The following is a 13,488-nucleotide window of genomic DNA, read 5'->3' on the forward strand; positions in this document are numbered from 1 at the left end:
AATTAAAAACTAATTGATCAAACAGACACCAAGTAAAGCTGGCAGCCTTGGGTCCCAGGAGCCTGCAAATTTCCGGGACGTTCGCTGCTTCCGGCTGCCCTCTAAGAGCTTCAGTGCCCTTGATGTTTGCCACCTGAGGAAATTGCAGAGACGCCACAGCATGTGTCTGTGCCTCGTTCTGTACATCTTAGGGACTTGGTCCCTTCACAGCTGCCTTCCAGACTGGGGCCCAGGGCCGAGGCGCAGTGACCACAGCCCTGAGAGTGACGGACCTGTGAAAACCCCGCTGCGCGACCAGCAGCCATGTGCAGCAGCTCCTCTGACCTGGTGAGGAGACTGAGTCACAGAGACGTCAAGGCCTCTTACACAGTGACGCCGGCAGCGAGTCCCAGGGCGGAGTCAGCTGAGTCTGTTCATGTCGTCCTGTGCCCTGGGCCAGGCACCGGTCACTCACAGCGTTCACAGTGGTGGTGGGGGACTGGCTCAAGCCCACAGGAGCCCAGCCAAGCCAGCAGCCTAGCGCCAGGCCCTGCTGTTAAGGAAGGGCCCTGGACCTGTGCAGTCACTGGGGCCACAGGCTGAGCAGCAGGGACAACAGGAAAGGCTCCCCTTCAAAGCCCTGGGCTAGGGACCCCTTTCCCAGCCTCCTGGCCATCACAGTGAGTCACACTGAGTCACAGCTCGGGCCAAGCTGGCCTGAGAAAGCAGCGGACTTCACCTCATGTGACCTTCCTCCACACGGATCCCTTTGTCTAAGTAAAGGGACACCCACCCTGCCCCAGCCCTTGCCCATCTGCCTGTCACCTGTACCATGGGAGCTGCGGTGACCACGTGAGCCTTGGCAGAGAGGGTCCTCTCCTTAAGGACAGGAGTGGAGGTGGGGGAGGAACTGAGACCACCCTAGGGTTCAGCAACCCACAGGAAGGGTTGACAAAGTCCTCTGCAAGTGGCAGTACCCATGATAGTGGTCCTCTCTCTGCCCCCACGTGTGACAGCATACATGAGCTTTGCCATCCAGGGTGGCTCCACCAAGTCGGGTGTCTGGTTTTTTTATTGGGGCGTCATTATGATTGATTGGTTGCCCAAGTGGCCATCTGTCACCGGCTGAGCGACACTGACGCAAGCCTCACCAGAAATCACATGCGTGGTACTTCTGGCTTGGCCATACCCACCCCAAGACTGTGCTGTATGGCCACATGACCCCTCGGGTCTAGTGCGGTCAGCCTCTCCCTTCAACAAAGCACCCATCAACAAAGCCTTTCACTACCAGAGCCCAAGGACAAGGCCAGACCTGTCTTGGAGCAAAGCCAAGTTCTTTACCATGAAACTGCAAATCCCTCCCAGATTTCCCTCTTTAACACCCTCCCAGATCCACAACTCAGACCTAAGGACACAGGATTCCCTGTGTCACCCCGACTCAGCCCGTGCAAACTCTGAACTGGCTTCCAGATCTTCTCCCGCCGTCTGCCAGCTGCTCACTAGAGATCCAGTTCAGTGACATACGTTTATTGAGTAACTACCACGTGCTACTAGGTGCTAGGGTGGGCTGCATGGATGAATGCCGACCTCGAAGGGTCGCAAGCTCCTGAGTTATACAGGAAGAAGAGCTAGGGCAGGCCAGGGGCTCAAAGCTCAGGTTGTTTTCATTACGTTGATCAGTGACTGGAGGAGTAAGTAAATGTGCAATGATAACAAAGTGTCATGGTTGGCACACGGTCAAGTGGACATTCTCTTGGGGAGGTGCTCACAGGCATTGTTCCTCAGCACCGGTGAGCCCCAGGAGCACCAGAGTCAGCATCTGTCCTGGGGGGCCATGGACTAAGGGCCCAGCCAGATCTCAGCTGAGCTCTGAGCAGGAATCCTAAAAATGCAAAGAGTGGAAAGGTGCTTGTCGGGGGGAATGTTGGTTTGGGCTCCTCTGGTTTCCCCAGGGTCTCGCTCCCCGCTGAATGCTCGCCTCTGCCTTCCCTGTGTGCTTAGCCTGGAGTTGCTGGTGGATGTGCAGCACGCCTTTGGCCTTCCCTTCTACCCAGGCCACCAGGGGCAGTTTTCCCTGGAGGAGAAAAGCCTGTCGCTGAAGGTCATGCAGTACGTTTCCAACTTCATCAGATCTGGGTGAGTGGACCTTGTCCTGAACCCTACCCTCATGATCTCCCGCACCCCCATATCCATGTGCACATGGAGGCCACCTTTGGCATCGGTGGATCCACCCTCTTCTCCCTGGACAGGGATTGCTGGCCACTGCTCTTCCTGCCTTGGTCCCCTCTCTAGAGTCCCCTTTCCAGGCTGCCTTTGCATAGATTGACCTTCATGAAGAAAGCTGCAGTTATAGCCCTCTCTTGTTCAGTCACATTTGATGGCTCTAGATCGGGGCTTCCCAGTCTCAGCACTCCTCACCCTCAGCACTAGTCGCCCAGGAGGCATTGACTGCATCCCTGGCCTCTACCCACGAGATGCTGTGACACACACCCCTTCCTGCTCATGAGATCAAAATGTCTCAGACGTTACCCAATGTCCCTCTGGGGGCCAGATCACTGGGAGGAGAGCCACTCTGCTCCTGGGGAGGCCGGGGCTGGGTGCCAGGGCCTTAGGATCTCAGCTGCAGTGACGCTGGGCCCTGCTGGTCTGCCCCTGGCCCTTCCTCTCAGCTGCCTCTGGTCCAGCCTAGGGCTCACTGTGCTCATGCCTCTGCGGCCCCAGGGCCTGTGTTTCCTCCTCCTGGTGGTTTGCTTGGTTCCCTTCACCTTTCACGGCATGTGTGTGGATAACCTAGAACTGTGCTAGACCCCTGGAAAGGTAACAAGCAAAAACCTCCCGGCCCAGCTGTGGGCCGTTGACAGCCTGAAACCAAGGCCACCCCCCAGCTGGACCAAGGAAGGCTTGGTACAGTTGCTAGGGAGGTTGAGCAGAAAAGTTTCCCCAAAGAAGTGACTTTGACCCTGTCCCTGGAAGGATGAGTAGAACACTCAGATGAATGAGGCATGGCTCACTGGAGAGGGGACCGGGCTGGGCCACTGCCCACAGTACCCAAGAGCACTTTGTATGGTGGGGGCTGGAGGCAGGGCCTGTTGGGAGAGGGCCTGGCTGGGGGCTGGGATGGAGCCCAGGTCTCAGCAGATGTGATGGCCTTTTCCTGGGGAAGTTGATTGGCGGTTGGCACGGTAGCAAGCATGGTCCCTGGCTCTGGGCCCAGCCTCCTGCCCAGGTCTTGACAAACAAGGGCATTCCAGAGACTGGCCATGTGTCCAGATCCAAAAGTGTCATGGTAGAAAGGAAACTGAGGCCTCCTGATCGCACAGACAGGAGGGCACACTGGGTTCTGAGTAATGCCACTGGGAGGCCAGCCCATGTCTCTTCTACAGGAACGGTCTGAGCCAGGCAAGCTCAGAAAACCTTGTCCCTAATGCTCTGCAGGGCCTGGTGCAGGTCACAGCCCACGAGCCAGACTGGGTGGGTTCACACGTGGTGTCGAGACCAAACGCACATAGGAAGCGATCCCAAGTGATAACAGCAGACAGTTTTCCCTCGTGGATAGATATGGCCTTTCTCATTTACCAGAAATCCCAACTACCCACACGAGTTCTCGCGGAGAGCTCCTGAGTTCGCAGCCCCCTGGCCCGACTTTGTGCCTGGAGCCGGTGGAGAGAGCTACAAGGAATTCAGTGCCCTGCTCCCCAGTCGTCAGGGCCTGAAGCAAACCGACTGCTCCTTCTGGTCCAAGTACATCCTCACTCTGAAGGCCTCTGCAGGTAGCGGGTCACAGCGTGGGTGGGAGCCGGCGTGGGGCTTGAGCTTCATCCTGCCGCTGGCTGTGCCGGGCCTGGGCTGCATGCCCCGGGCTGCGGGGTGCTGATGCCAGGGCCCCTCCCAGGAGCTGCGCGTTGTCAGGGGAATCCTTTTGCCAAGAGCCTTCTGTTCTGATGGGGCTGGAAGGGGAAGCTAGAGAGGGGCCCAAAGAGAGGCGCTGGGGGACCAGACCCGAGAAGCAGTGTGAGGAGGTGGGACAGGGACCAACATCTGGCTGGAAACTGGGATCACTGGTATGGGAGAAAGGAAAGACCCTGAAGCTCATCCTCACAGTCCTCAGGGCTGGATGGGAAGTCTCAGAGAGGCAGTTCTGGCCAGGGTTAAAGCAGACATCTCTACCTCTTCCTGTTGTGGAGTTACCAAGGAGAGAGAATGGATCACAACGAAGGCATGAGGATATAGAGATAAACATGACACCCCTGAGAATCTTCTAGAAGAGTGGGGATGGTAATGACTTAACCAATCATTGCCCTTTAGCTCTCCTGGCTCCATGTGGTAAGGCTGCTGCACTGGGGCTGGTGGGAGCCCAAGGAGGGCGGACTCACCTCTCCCTGCAGAGCACCCCCCCCCCCCCGGGGAGGTGACACTTTGGCTCAGAAATTCAAAATGACAGTTCTTCAGGAAGGGAGGGACAGGAATGAATGAAGCATCAAACAGAAAAGTGACCTTGTCCAGCACATTTCAGATCATCAACTCTGCTTCTACCTTCCAAGGCGAGGTGGCTCTGGTTGACAAGTACTCTGGTACCCTTAGCACATGCTTACAGCTGGGAGATGAATCTGGTGTCCCAGCCACCAGAAATGCCCCTCTGTGGGCCACTGGGAGGGAATACCCACTGGAGGCTGGGGCATCTTTGGGCCAGAGGAGAAGGAGGTGGGGAGGTCCTGGTCAGGTCGGGATCAGTCTGCCCTGCCCTTCTGTTTCAGCTGGAGCCAGGGACGAGCAGCCGACAGGGGATGAAGAGGAGTTGACAGCGGGGGCTGAGCAGACAGAAGACCTCCTGGGGCCCCGAGAGCCAGGCCCCAAGAGCTACAGCAAGTGACCAGCCCCTGAAACACCCACCCACCCTGCAAACCCCACCCGAGTCTGCCCACCACCTTCCCCTCATTCTCTAGAATAAGCCACTTGCTTTCAATAAAGTGTCTATTTGCAGTGGAGCATTGCTGACTGAGTTGTGATTTCAAGGAAATTCTTGGAAAACGCTGCTCTGGGGCTTAGTGATCCTCCTGGTGTTTGAATTCCAGTTCCTGGGCTTCAACAAATATTTATGGAGCATCCAGTGGGCACCAGGCCTGGAACCGAGAGCTGGGGAAGAAGGAACTCGCACCTCCAGGAGGAGAGAAAGCCAGGCCAGCAGAAGACGGCGACACAGAGAACAGGGACCTATTGAGGGCAGGCCCCAGAGACGCGGTCCCACCTGAGTGGTGGGAAAGATTTATTAGGGAAGGTTCAGAACGTAGGTAGGAGACCAACTCCAGCAGGAGCAACAGTGAGCTCTGAGTCAAGGCAGAGAAGGTGGAGATGGGGGAGCAGCAGAACCAAGGACCCAGCAAGACGTAGAACCAGCTGTAGAACTTGGTTCCTGTGAGAGGGAGCAGGTGCAGAAAATAGGGCTTCTGTAGCTTTCGGGCCCTGAATAAGCAACTGATTAACTGATTTTTCTCATTCACCTTCCTAAGGGACTCACTTGTGAAAGCAAATCTTCTGTTTAAAACTCTCTCACCCACCCTATTCTCCTCCTCCCCTGCACTCCCCACACACCCCAGAGTAAGAAAGAGCAGGTGGAACTAGTTATCAGCCTCTGTCATTTACACGGTGCATCATGAAATGTGCTCACACCCATCATTTCAGTTAAGCTCAGCCCAAACTCAGTCATGATTTGTACGCAGGGTGGGGCTCAGGGAGGCTCGGGGTGTGCTAAATACACACCTTAGATTCTGAGGGGACCAGATTTTGACTCAGGACTCTAGGTGACGGGGACATTCCCCCTGGAAATAGCACAGGAAGCTTCTCCTCCCCAATTCCTTGTCCACAGACCTGGGTGTAGGACCACACTTGGCCAGGTGTTGGGGTGACCTGCAGTGCTCCCTCTGACCCTAGGCCATTTATTAGACTCTCCTGGGAACTTTTACAAATCCTAATGCCCTGGCCACATACAGGCCAGTGAGATCATAATCCCCAGGTGCTGGGGTCCAGGCATCAGGAGTGTCAGTGCATAGTCAAGGAAGGACAACACCTTTCTATCCCTGGGCTTGAGTTTCCTCGCCTGTAGAATGGATTCAATTAAGCTTTCTGGTGACCAGCACGTACCAGGTATAAGATGGAAGCAATTTTATGTTTTTCCCACCATTCCACATCTGTGGCAGCCAGAATTATGCACCCCCCGCAGAGCTGTATGAACCCCAACACCCAGAAGGTTTTAGATGGTGTTACAGTTGCAAATCAGCTGAGCTTACCTTACCCAGAATTACCCAGATTAATCCAACATAATCCAAAGAATCATTAAAAGTGGATTAGAGAGGCAGAGAACAGGACCAGAGACAGGATAGCAGGAGAAGAACTTGGCCGCATGTTGCTGATTTTGACAATGGAAGGAGTGCACCGTGGTCCCAGGAATGCGGTCAGCTTCTAAGGCTGGAAAAGGCAAGAGAATGGATTCTCCAGAAAGGAACGTGTCCCATTAACCACCTGATTTTAATCTCAGTAGAGATTCACTTTAGATTTCTCACCTACAGAACTATAGCACAATACTATGTGTTGTATTAAATCTATGTGTGACAATTTGTTATAGCAGCCACAGAAATCTAATACATCCTTATACCTGTTTGGGATGAATGTCATATCCTGTCCTTAGATCAAACCTCTGGCATAGCTAGCTTATTGTTTTTCTGATAATAAAAAAAAAAATCCACTCCAGTGTAATAGGGCAAACCCCCCAAATTCATCCTCACCAGCCTTGAAAATGCATAGTTTACATTCTTCCATATGGTTGGATTCGGGGGGTGGACCATGTTGGTGGAGCTGATTTTTGACCACCCACTCGGAAGCCCAACAGGTGCGTGCACTCTGGCACTGCTGGATGACATCTGCTATTTTGTTCTTGACCTACAAAACCTGAGATTAAAAAGCATCCCATTTAACATCCTGTTTTGATAATAATGCCTACTTGGCAGATTTGCCTGTTGATTAAAGATGAGGATGCGTGTGAACGAGAACAGCAGGGTGCAATTCACAAAGCCCCCGTAGTTGATCGCAGTTTCGAGACAGGTGAGATGGGAAAGCAGAGGGCCCCAGAGGCCAGGCACCTTAGCCCCTGCCCTGGACCAGCTCTGGAAATTGGAGACAGAAAAGACAACATGTAGTTACAAAGGCATCCAAGCGGGGAAGACTCAAATCCCATTAAGATGAGCAGGGAGCGCAGGGCAGGGCCCAGAGCCAGCCCTGTCAGAGCTCCAGAGCCCCCGGCTCGTGGCCTTCCTCACAGCCTGCTGAGATTCCCCCAGATCATGCAGATTGCCTACCCCAGCCCAGATGGGCTTGGCAGGGTACTTCCGGGAAGCCCTGAAACATCATAAGCTCTTTTCTTCCTCTGTAAAGGTCAGGAAGGTCACAGCGCACCCAGTGTCAAGGTCAGGGTCATTCTAAAGTCAGGAAGTGAATGGGCATCTCCTCACATTGAGATCCAGAGTGACCTTCGGGACCAGTCAGGCCCAGAGAGGAAGGAAATGTAGAAGTTGGCGAGAAGCCCCGTCACGCTTCCACTTCCTCCCGAGCTGGAAGCACCCTGGAAGGACACAGAGAGGCAGTGACCTTCTCAAAGGGAAGTGAGGGACGGCTCGGCCAGCCCTCCCCCACCACACCCCCACAAAGGCAGCAGACCTGCCAAGAGCTGGGAGACTCTCAGGTCCTATCAAGACCAGGCCAGTTCCTCCCAGCCCATCCTTTGGCCCGAGTGGCTGGCAAAAACCTGGATTCCTGTCCCCAGGCCTTTGAGATAAGAAGATTTAAGGTAGTGCTCACAAGCCTGCAGTTTCTGTGAATAGCGTGTCTCCCTGTCAGCCTCAATCCTTCTCCATCTTTTGCGGGTTTCCTTCTTAGACCTTCTAAGAAAGGTCCTTCTGAGAAAAATGAGCATCTCACTTGCTTATGCCACCCACCCCTGCTGCCCCTCCAAGCCTGAGGTCCGAGTGTGTCTTGTGTTCCTTCCTTTGGTCACTCTTGCAATTCTAATTCTTATTTCATCACTGTCACTGTCTCTGGCTCGCCATGAAACCAGGAGCATTGCCCCCTTTCTTTCCCTCTTCATCCTCCTTCCTTTGGGCCGGGGGGTAGTCCAGGGATTGAACTCCGGGTCACTGGACCACTGAGCCCTGTCCCAGCCCTATTTGGTATTTCATGTAGAGACAGGGTCTCACTGGGTTGCTTAGTGCCTCACTTTTGCTGAGGCTGGCTTTGAGCTCTCGATCCTCTGACTTCAGCCTCCTGAGCCCCTGGGATCACAGGTGTGCACCGTCACGCCACCTTCATCCTTATTCCTTCCGGTCCTTTCTGACTGTCCATTCCCTCAACTTTGTTTCCTCCCCAGACCTCAGCCAGGCCCTCCAGGCTCTGTCCATGGGTATAAAAGATCAGGAAGGTCACAGTATCAAAGTCAGGGTCACTCAAAAGTCAGGAAGTGAATGGGCATCTCCTCACATTGAGATCCAGAGTGACCTTCGGGACCAGTCAGGCCCAGAGAGGAAGGAAATGTAGAAGTTGGCGAGAAGCCCCGTCACGCTTCCACTTCCTCCCGAGCTGGAAGCACCCTGGAAGGACACAGAGAGGCAGTGACCTTCTCAAAGGGAAGTGAGGGACGGCTCTGCCAGCCCTCCCCACCACACCCCGACAACTGAAAGCCAGCTAACTTCACTGACCCCAGGAAGACTTAGGGGCCAGGCAGCCTGTGGGAAGGATATGTGTGTTCCCTTGGCCCCTGTTATGAGCCCTGAGCATTTAAAAGGGACCATTTCTCTCTGAGACCCAACGGTTTTCTTTAATTGTCCTCTGCTAGGTTTTCTTTAATTGTCCCCTGCTAGGTTTTCTTTAATTGTCCTCTGCTAGGTTTTCTTTAATTGTCCTCTGCTAGGTTTTCTTTAATTGTCCCCTGCTAGGTTTTCTTTAATGTCCTCTGCTAGTTGCTTGCAATCACACCGTGTTTAGAGCAGGTTCTGTGCAGACCAAGTGCTGCTGAAGAGAATCCCTTGGACATTTACATCCTGCGCTTCCTCCTCCCCTCTCCCTCCCTTGACACCCAGTCCTGCCTCCGCCAGAGCCAGTGACACCCCCAGAACCAGACCGCAGACTCCAAGGCTCTGCCCCTGTCACCATCATCGCTATGGGGGCTGATGCGCTGGGCCTTCAGGTTTGGGAGAGCGCATGAAGGCCACAGTGGGAGACCAGAGGAGGACGCTCTGCAGCAACTATGAGGGCAAGGCGAACACTGGGCCACACCCGAGTGTCACTGGGCCACAGCATCTGAGTACCTGGAAGTGAGGTGGGCCCAGCATCCTCCAGGCCTCCCCAGCATCCCCCAAGCCTCCCCAGCATCCCCCAGGCCTCCCCAGCATCCCCCAGGCCTCCCCAGCATCCCCCAGGCCTTTCCAGGATCCCCCAGGCCTCCCCAGCATCCCCCAGGTCTCCCCAGCATCCCCCAGGCCTCCCCAGAATCCCCCAGGCCTCCCCAGCATCCCCCAGGCCTCTCCAGCATCCCCCAGGCCTCCCCAGCATCCCCCAGGCCTCCCCAGCATCCCCCAGGCCTCCCCAGGATCCCCCAGGCCTCCCCAGCATCCCCCAGGCCTCCCCAGCATCCCCAGGCCTCCCCAGCATCCCCCAGGCCTTCCCAGGATCCCCCAGGCCTCCCCAGGATCCCCCAGGCCTCCCCAGCATCCCCCAGGCCTCCCCAGCATCCCCCAGGCCTCCCCAGCATCCCCAGGCCTCCCCAGCATCCCCCAGGCCTCCCCAGCATCCCCCAGGCCTCCCCAGGATCCCCCAGGCCTCCCCAGCATCCCCCAGGCCTCCCCAGCATCCCCCAGGCCTCCCCAGCATCCCCCAGGCCTCCCCAGCATCCCCCAGGCCTCCCCAGCATCCCCCAGGCCTCCCCAGCATCCCCCAGGCCTCCCCAGAATCCCCAGGCCTTCCTGGTCCTTTCCATGATAACTGCGTTCCTTGTCTTCTTTCTTATTCCCATTGGATTTCACTGGCTCTTCCCAGCCTCTGAATGGAACCTAAAACCCATCCTCCCTCATTCTCATCCTGAGGTCCCCAAGTATCCCTTGAGCCCAATCCTGGGCCAGAGGTGGGTGTGACAGAGAGGAATGGAGCTCAGGTCCCCTCCTTGAGGAGACGGCTGTGGAGCTGACTGATGAGCTGGACCAGCTGAGGAGGTCATCTATGGACAGCAGCGGAGAGTCGGGACAAAGCCAGCCATGGAGGCGGGAGGAGACTTGGCTTCCAGGCTGCTCCATTAGGTGGACGTCAGAGCGACCACAGAGCGTGGCCTACTGCCTGCAGCAATCTAGTCCTGGAGACGCCCGGGAAGGCTGGTGAGGGCCTCGGGTTCCAAACGTACTGCTCCCTCCTGCCCACAGGGCCCCGCTCACCAGCCCTGCTCCCCAGGCTCCACTCACCAGGATCTGCTCACCAGGCCTCCTCACCAGGCCTCCTCACCAGCCCTGCTCCCCAGGCTCCACTCACCAGGATCTGCTCACCAGAACCTCCTAACCAGGCCTCCTCACCAGCCCTGCTCACCAGGCCTGCTCACCATCCCTCCTCACCAGGCCTCCTCACCATCCCTGCTCACCAGGCTCCACTCACCAGGCCTGCTCACCATCCCTCCTCACCAGAACCTCCTCACCAGGCCTCCTCACCAGGCCTCCTCACCAGAACCTCCTCACCAGGCCTCCTCACCAGCCCTCCTCACCAGGCCTCCTCACCAGCCCTGCTCACCAGGCTCCACTCACCAGGATCTGCTCACCAGGCCTCCTCACCAGGCCTCCTCACCATCCCTCCTCACCAGGCCTCCTCACCATCCCTCCTCACCATCCCTCCTCACCAGGCCTCCTCACCATCCCTCCTCACCAGGCCTCCTCACCATCCCTCCTCACCAGCCCTCCTCACCAGGCCTCCTCACCAGCCCTGCTCCCCAGGCTCCACTCACCAGGATCTGCTCACCAGGCCTCCTCACCTGGCCTCCTTACCAGAACCTCCTAACCAGGCCCCACTCACCAGGGCCCTTGGGCAGGCCCTTGCCCTTTCTGGGACTTGCTTTGTTTAACTGCCAAATGGAGAAAGATCTGGACCAGCTGCACAGCACTGATGTGAAAATAAAATAAAATGACAGCCTGAGTGGCACCGTGGGTCTCTGCATGGCACTGTGGGTCTCTGGGTGGCACTGTGGATCTCTGTGTGGCACCATGGGTCTCTGGGTGGCACTGTGGGTCTCTGGGTGGCACTGTGGATCTCTGTGTGGCACTGTGGGTCTCTGTGTGGCACTGTGGGTCTCTGCGTGGCACTGTGGGTCTCTGGGTGGCACTGTGGGTCTCTGGGTGGCACTGTGGGTCTCTGCGTGGCACTGTGGGTCTCTGGGTGGCACTGTGGGTCTCTGCGTGGCACTGTGGGTCTCTGCGTGGCACCGTGGGTCTCTGTGTGGCACTGTGGGTCTCTGTGTGGCACTGTGGGTCTCTGTGTGGCACTGTGGGTCTCTGGGTGGCACTGTGGGTCTCTGTGTGGCACTGTGGGTCTCTGTGTGGCACTGTGGGTCTCTGTGTGGCACTGTGGGTCTCTGGGTGGCACTGTGGGTCTCTGCGTGGCACTGTGGGTCTCTGCGTGGCACCGTGGGTCTCTGTGTGGCACTGTGGGTCTCTGTGTGGCACTGTGGGTCTCTGGGTGGCACTGTGGGTCTCTGCGTGGCACTGTGGGTCTCTGCGTGGCACCGTGGGTCTCTGTGTGGCACTGTGGGTCTCTGTGTGGCACCGTGGGTCTCTGGGTGGCACTGTGGGTCTCTGCGTGGCACTGTGGGTCTCTGTGTGGCACTGTGGGTCTCTGGGTGGCACTGTGGGTCTCTGGGTGGCACTGTGGGTCTCTGGGTGGCACTGTGGGTCTCTGGGTGGCACTGTGAGTCTCTGCGTGGCACTGTGGGTCTCTGGGTGGCACTGTGGGTCTCTGGGTGGCACTGTGAGTCTCTGCGTGGCACTGTGGGTCTCTGGGTGGCACTGTGGGTCTCTGGGTGGCCCAGTGCAAAGGTGCTCTGGCAGAGGGCCCAGCTGTGTGAATCTGCACCTTCCCTGTGTCCTGGAGGAAGTCACCTGGTGCCCCTGCGCATGTCCTCGGTAAGGCCCCCTCTTGGGGTGTCGTGAGCAGCCATAAGCCAGCCTGCACCGAGGCACTCAGGAGGGCCTGGCGCACCCCAGCTGCCGCAGTTGCGGATGTTAGGTGAATTTCTCTTATGAGCCAGAATCTCTTACTTGGATTTTCCTGGCTTTTTTCGGGGGGCCCTTCCACTGACCCAAAGCACCAACTTGCCCCAGGCTCTCAAGACCGTGGTCTGAAGACTGAAGCCCACAGCTCGCTGCTCTTTGAAGGATGAGCTATAAATACATCGGGTCATTAAAAGAGGAAGGAACGCACCTGGGTTACCAAGAGCATGTAAATGTGGCCCTGCAAGACTTCAGGGGCCAGGCCTGCCTATCCCTGCTGTCGCCCCTGAATTCTGCAGAACTCTGAGTGTCCAGGTCAGGGAACGCAGGCCACCAGCTCTGCCCAGGAACAATGACCCCGGGAAACGCAGGGGCCCCACAGGAAGGTCACAAGCTCAGGCTGGGGTGAGTCGCAGGTCTTCAGTTCAGACAACCTCCTGTGGTGGAAGAAAAGGGACAGTGACTTTTGTCGGGAGGGCCCAGGGCTTGGTCCCTCACATGAGCGTCTCCCTCTGAAGTCCTGCCTGCCTCCCGGAGGTGTCCTGAGAGTCTGGAACCTGGAGAGTTGGAGTAAGTGTAAGAAGCACATCACAGAAGCCCATGAGCTTGGCAGGTGACTAAGTCCCTGAGCCCCAGTTTTCTCAGCTGCACAGTGGGGTGCCTTGAACGCTAAAGAGAACAGGAAGTGTGCCCCCCCCCCCCCCCCCCCCGTCCACAGCGGCTCTCGACGGGCTTCAGGTTGTCCCTCGTCCTTCTCTCCCGGCTCCTGCCCGGAGGCTCGTCACTTCCTGGTTGTACCCCAAGCACCCAGCAGAGTCTGGCACACAGTGGCGCTCAGCGGACCTCTTAGGGAACACTTCCAAGAAGTGGGCCTTACCGAGGACATGCTCAGGGGCGCTAGGTGACTTCCTCCAGGACACAGGGAAGGTGCAGATTCATTCCACAGCGGGGAGAAGTGGGCCGAGTGTGGTGGATGGAATAGTGACCCACAGCCTGTCCCGGACTCTTCAGGAGGCTGTGCCTCATGATCAAAGGGACTTTGCACATGCGATTAAGGTTAGGGACTTTAGTACAGGGGCCTTCCTGGGTCTGCTAGTTGGGGCCCAGGCTAACTACCTGATCCCCTAAAAGAAGAGTAAGTTCCCTGGTCACAGTCAATAGGAAGAGGGGACAGAAGACACACAGAGGCGAGGGCACAGAGAACCCAGGAGTGAAAAGGACTCAGTGT

General features: G+C 56.9%; 1 protein-coding gene across 1 annotated transcript in view; it reads left to right on the forward strand.

The window, feature by feature from the left end:
• The window catches only part of Tg (thyroglobulin), a 211,779-nt gene extending 206,930 nt beyond the window's left edge, over positions 1-4,849 (forward strand). The window contains exons 46-48 of the mRNA XM_076835902.2: positions 1,981-2,115; positions 3,559-3,749; positions 4,734-4,849. Of these exons, the coding sequence (XP_076692017.2) occupies positions 1,981-2,115; positions 3,559-3,749; positions 4,734-4,849 (442 nt within the window). The remainder of the gene's footprint in view (positions 1-1,980; positions 2,116-3,558; positions 3,750-4,733) is intronic.
• The last annotated feature ends 8,639 nt before the right edge of the window (positions 4,850-13,488 follow it).

This window comes from Callospermophilus lateralis, chromosome 16, assembly GCF_048772815.1.
Source record: "Callospermophilus lateralis isolate mCalLat2 chromosome 16, mCalLat2.hap1, whole genome shotgun sequence".
Lineage (NCBI taxonomy): Eukaryota > Metazoa > Chordata > Mammalia > Rodentia > Sciuridae > Callospermophilus > Callospermophilus lateralis.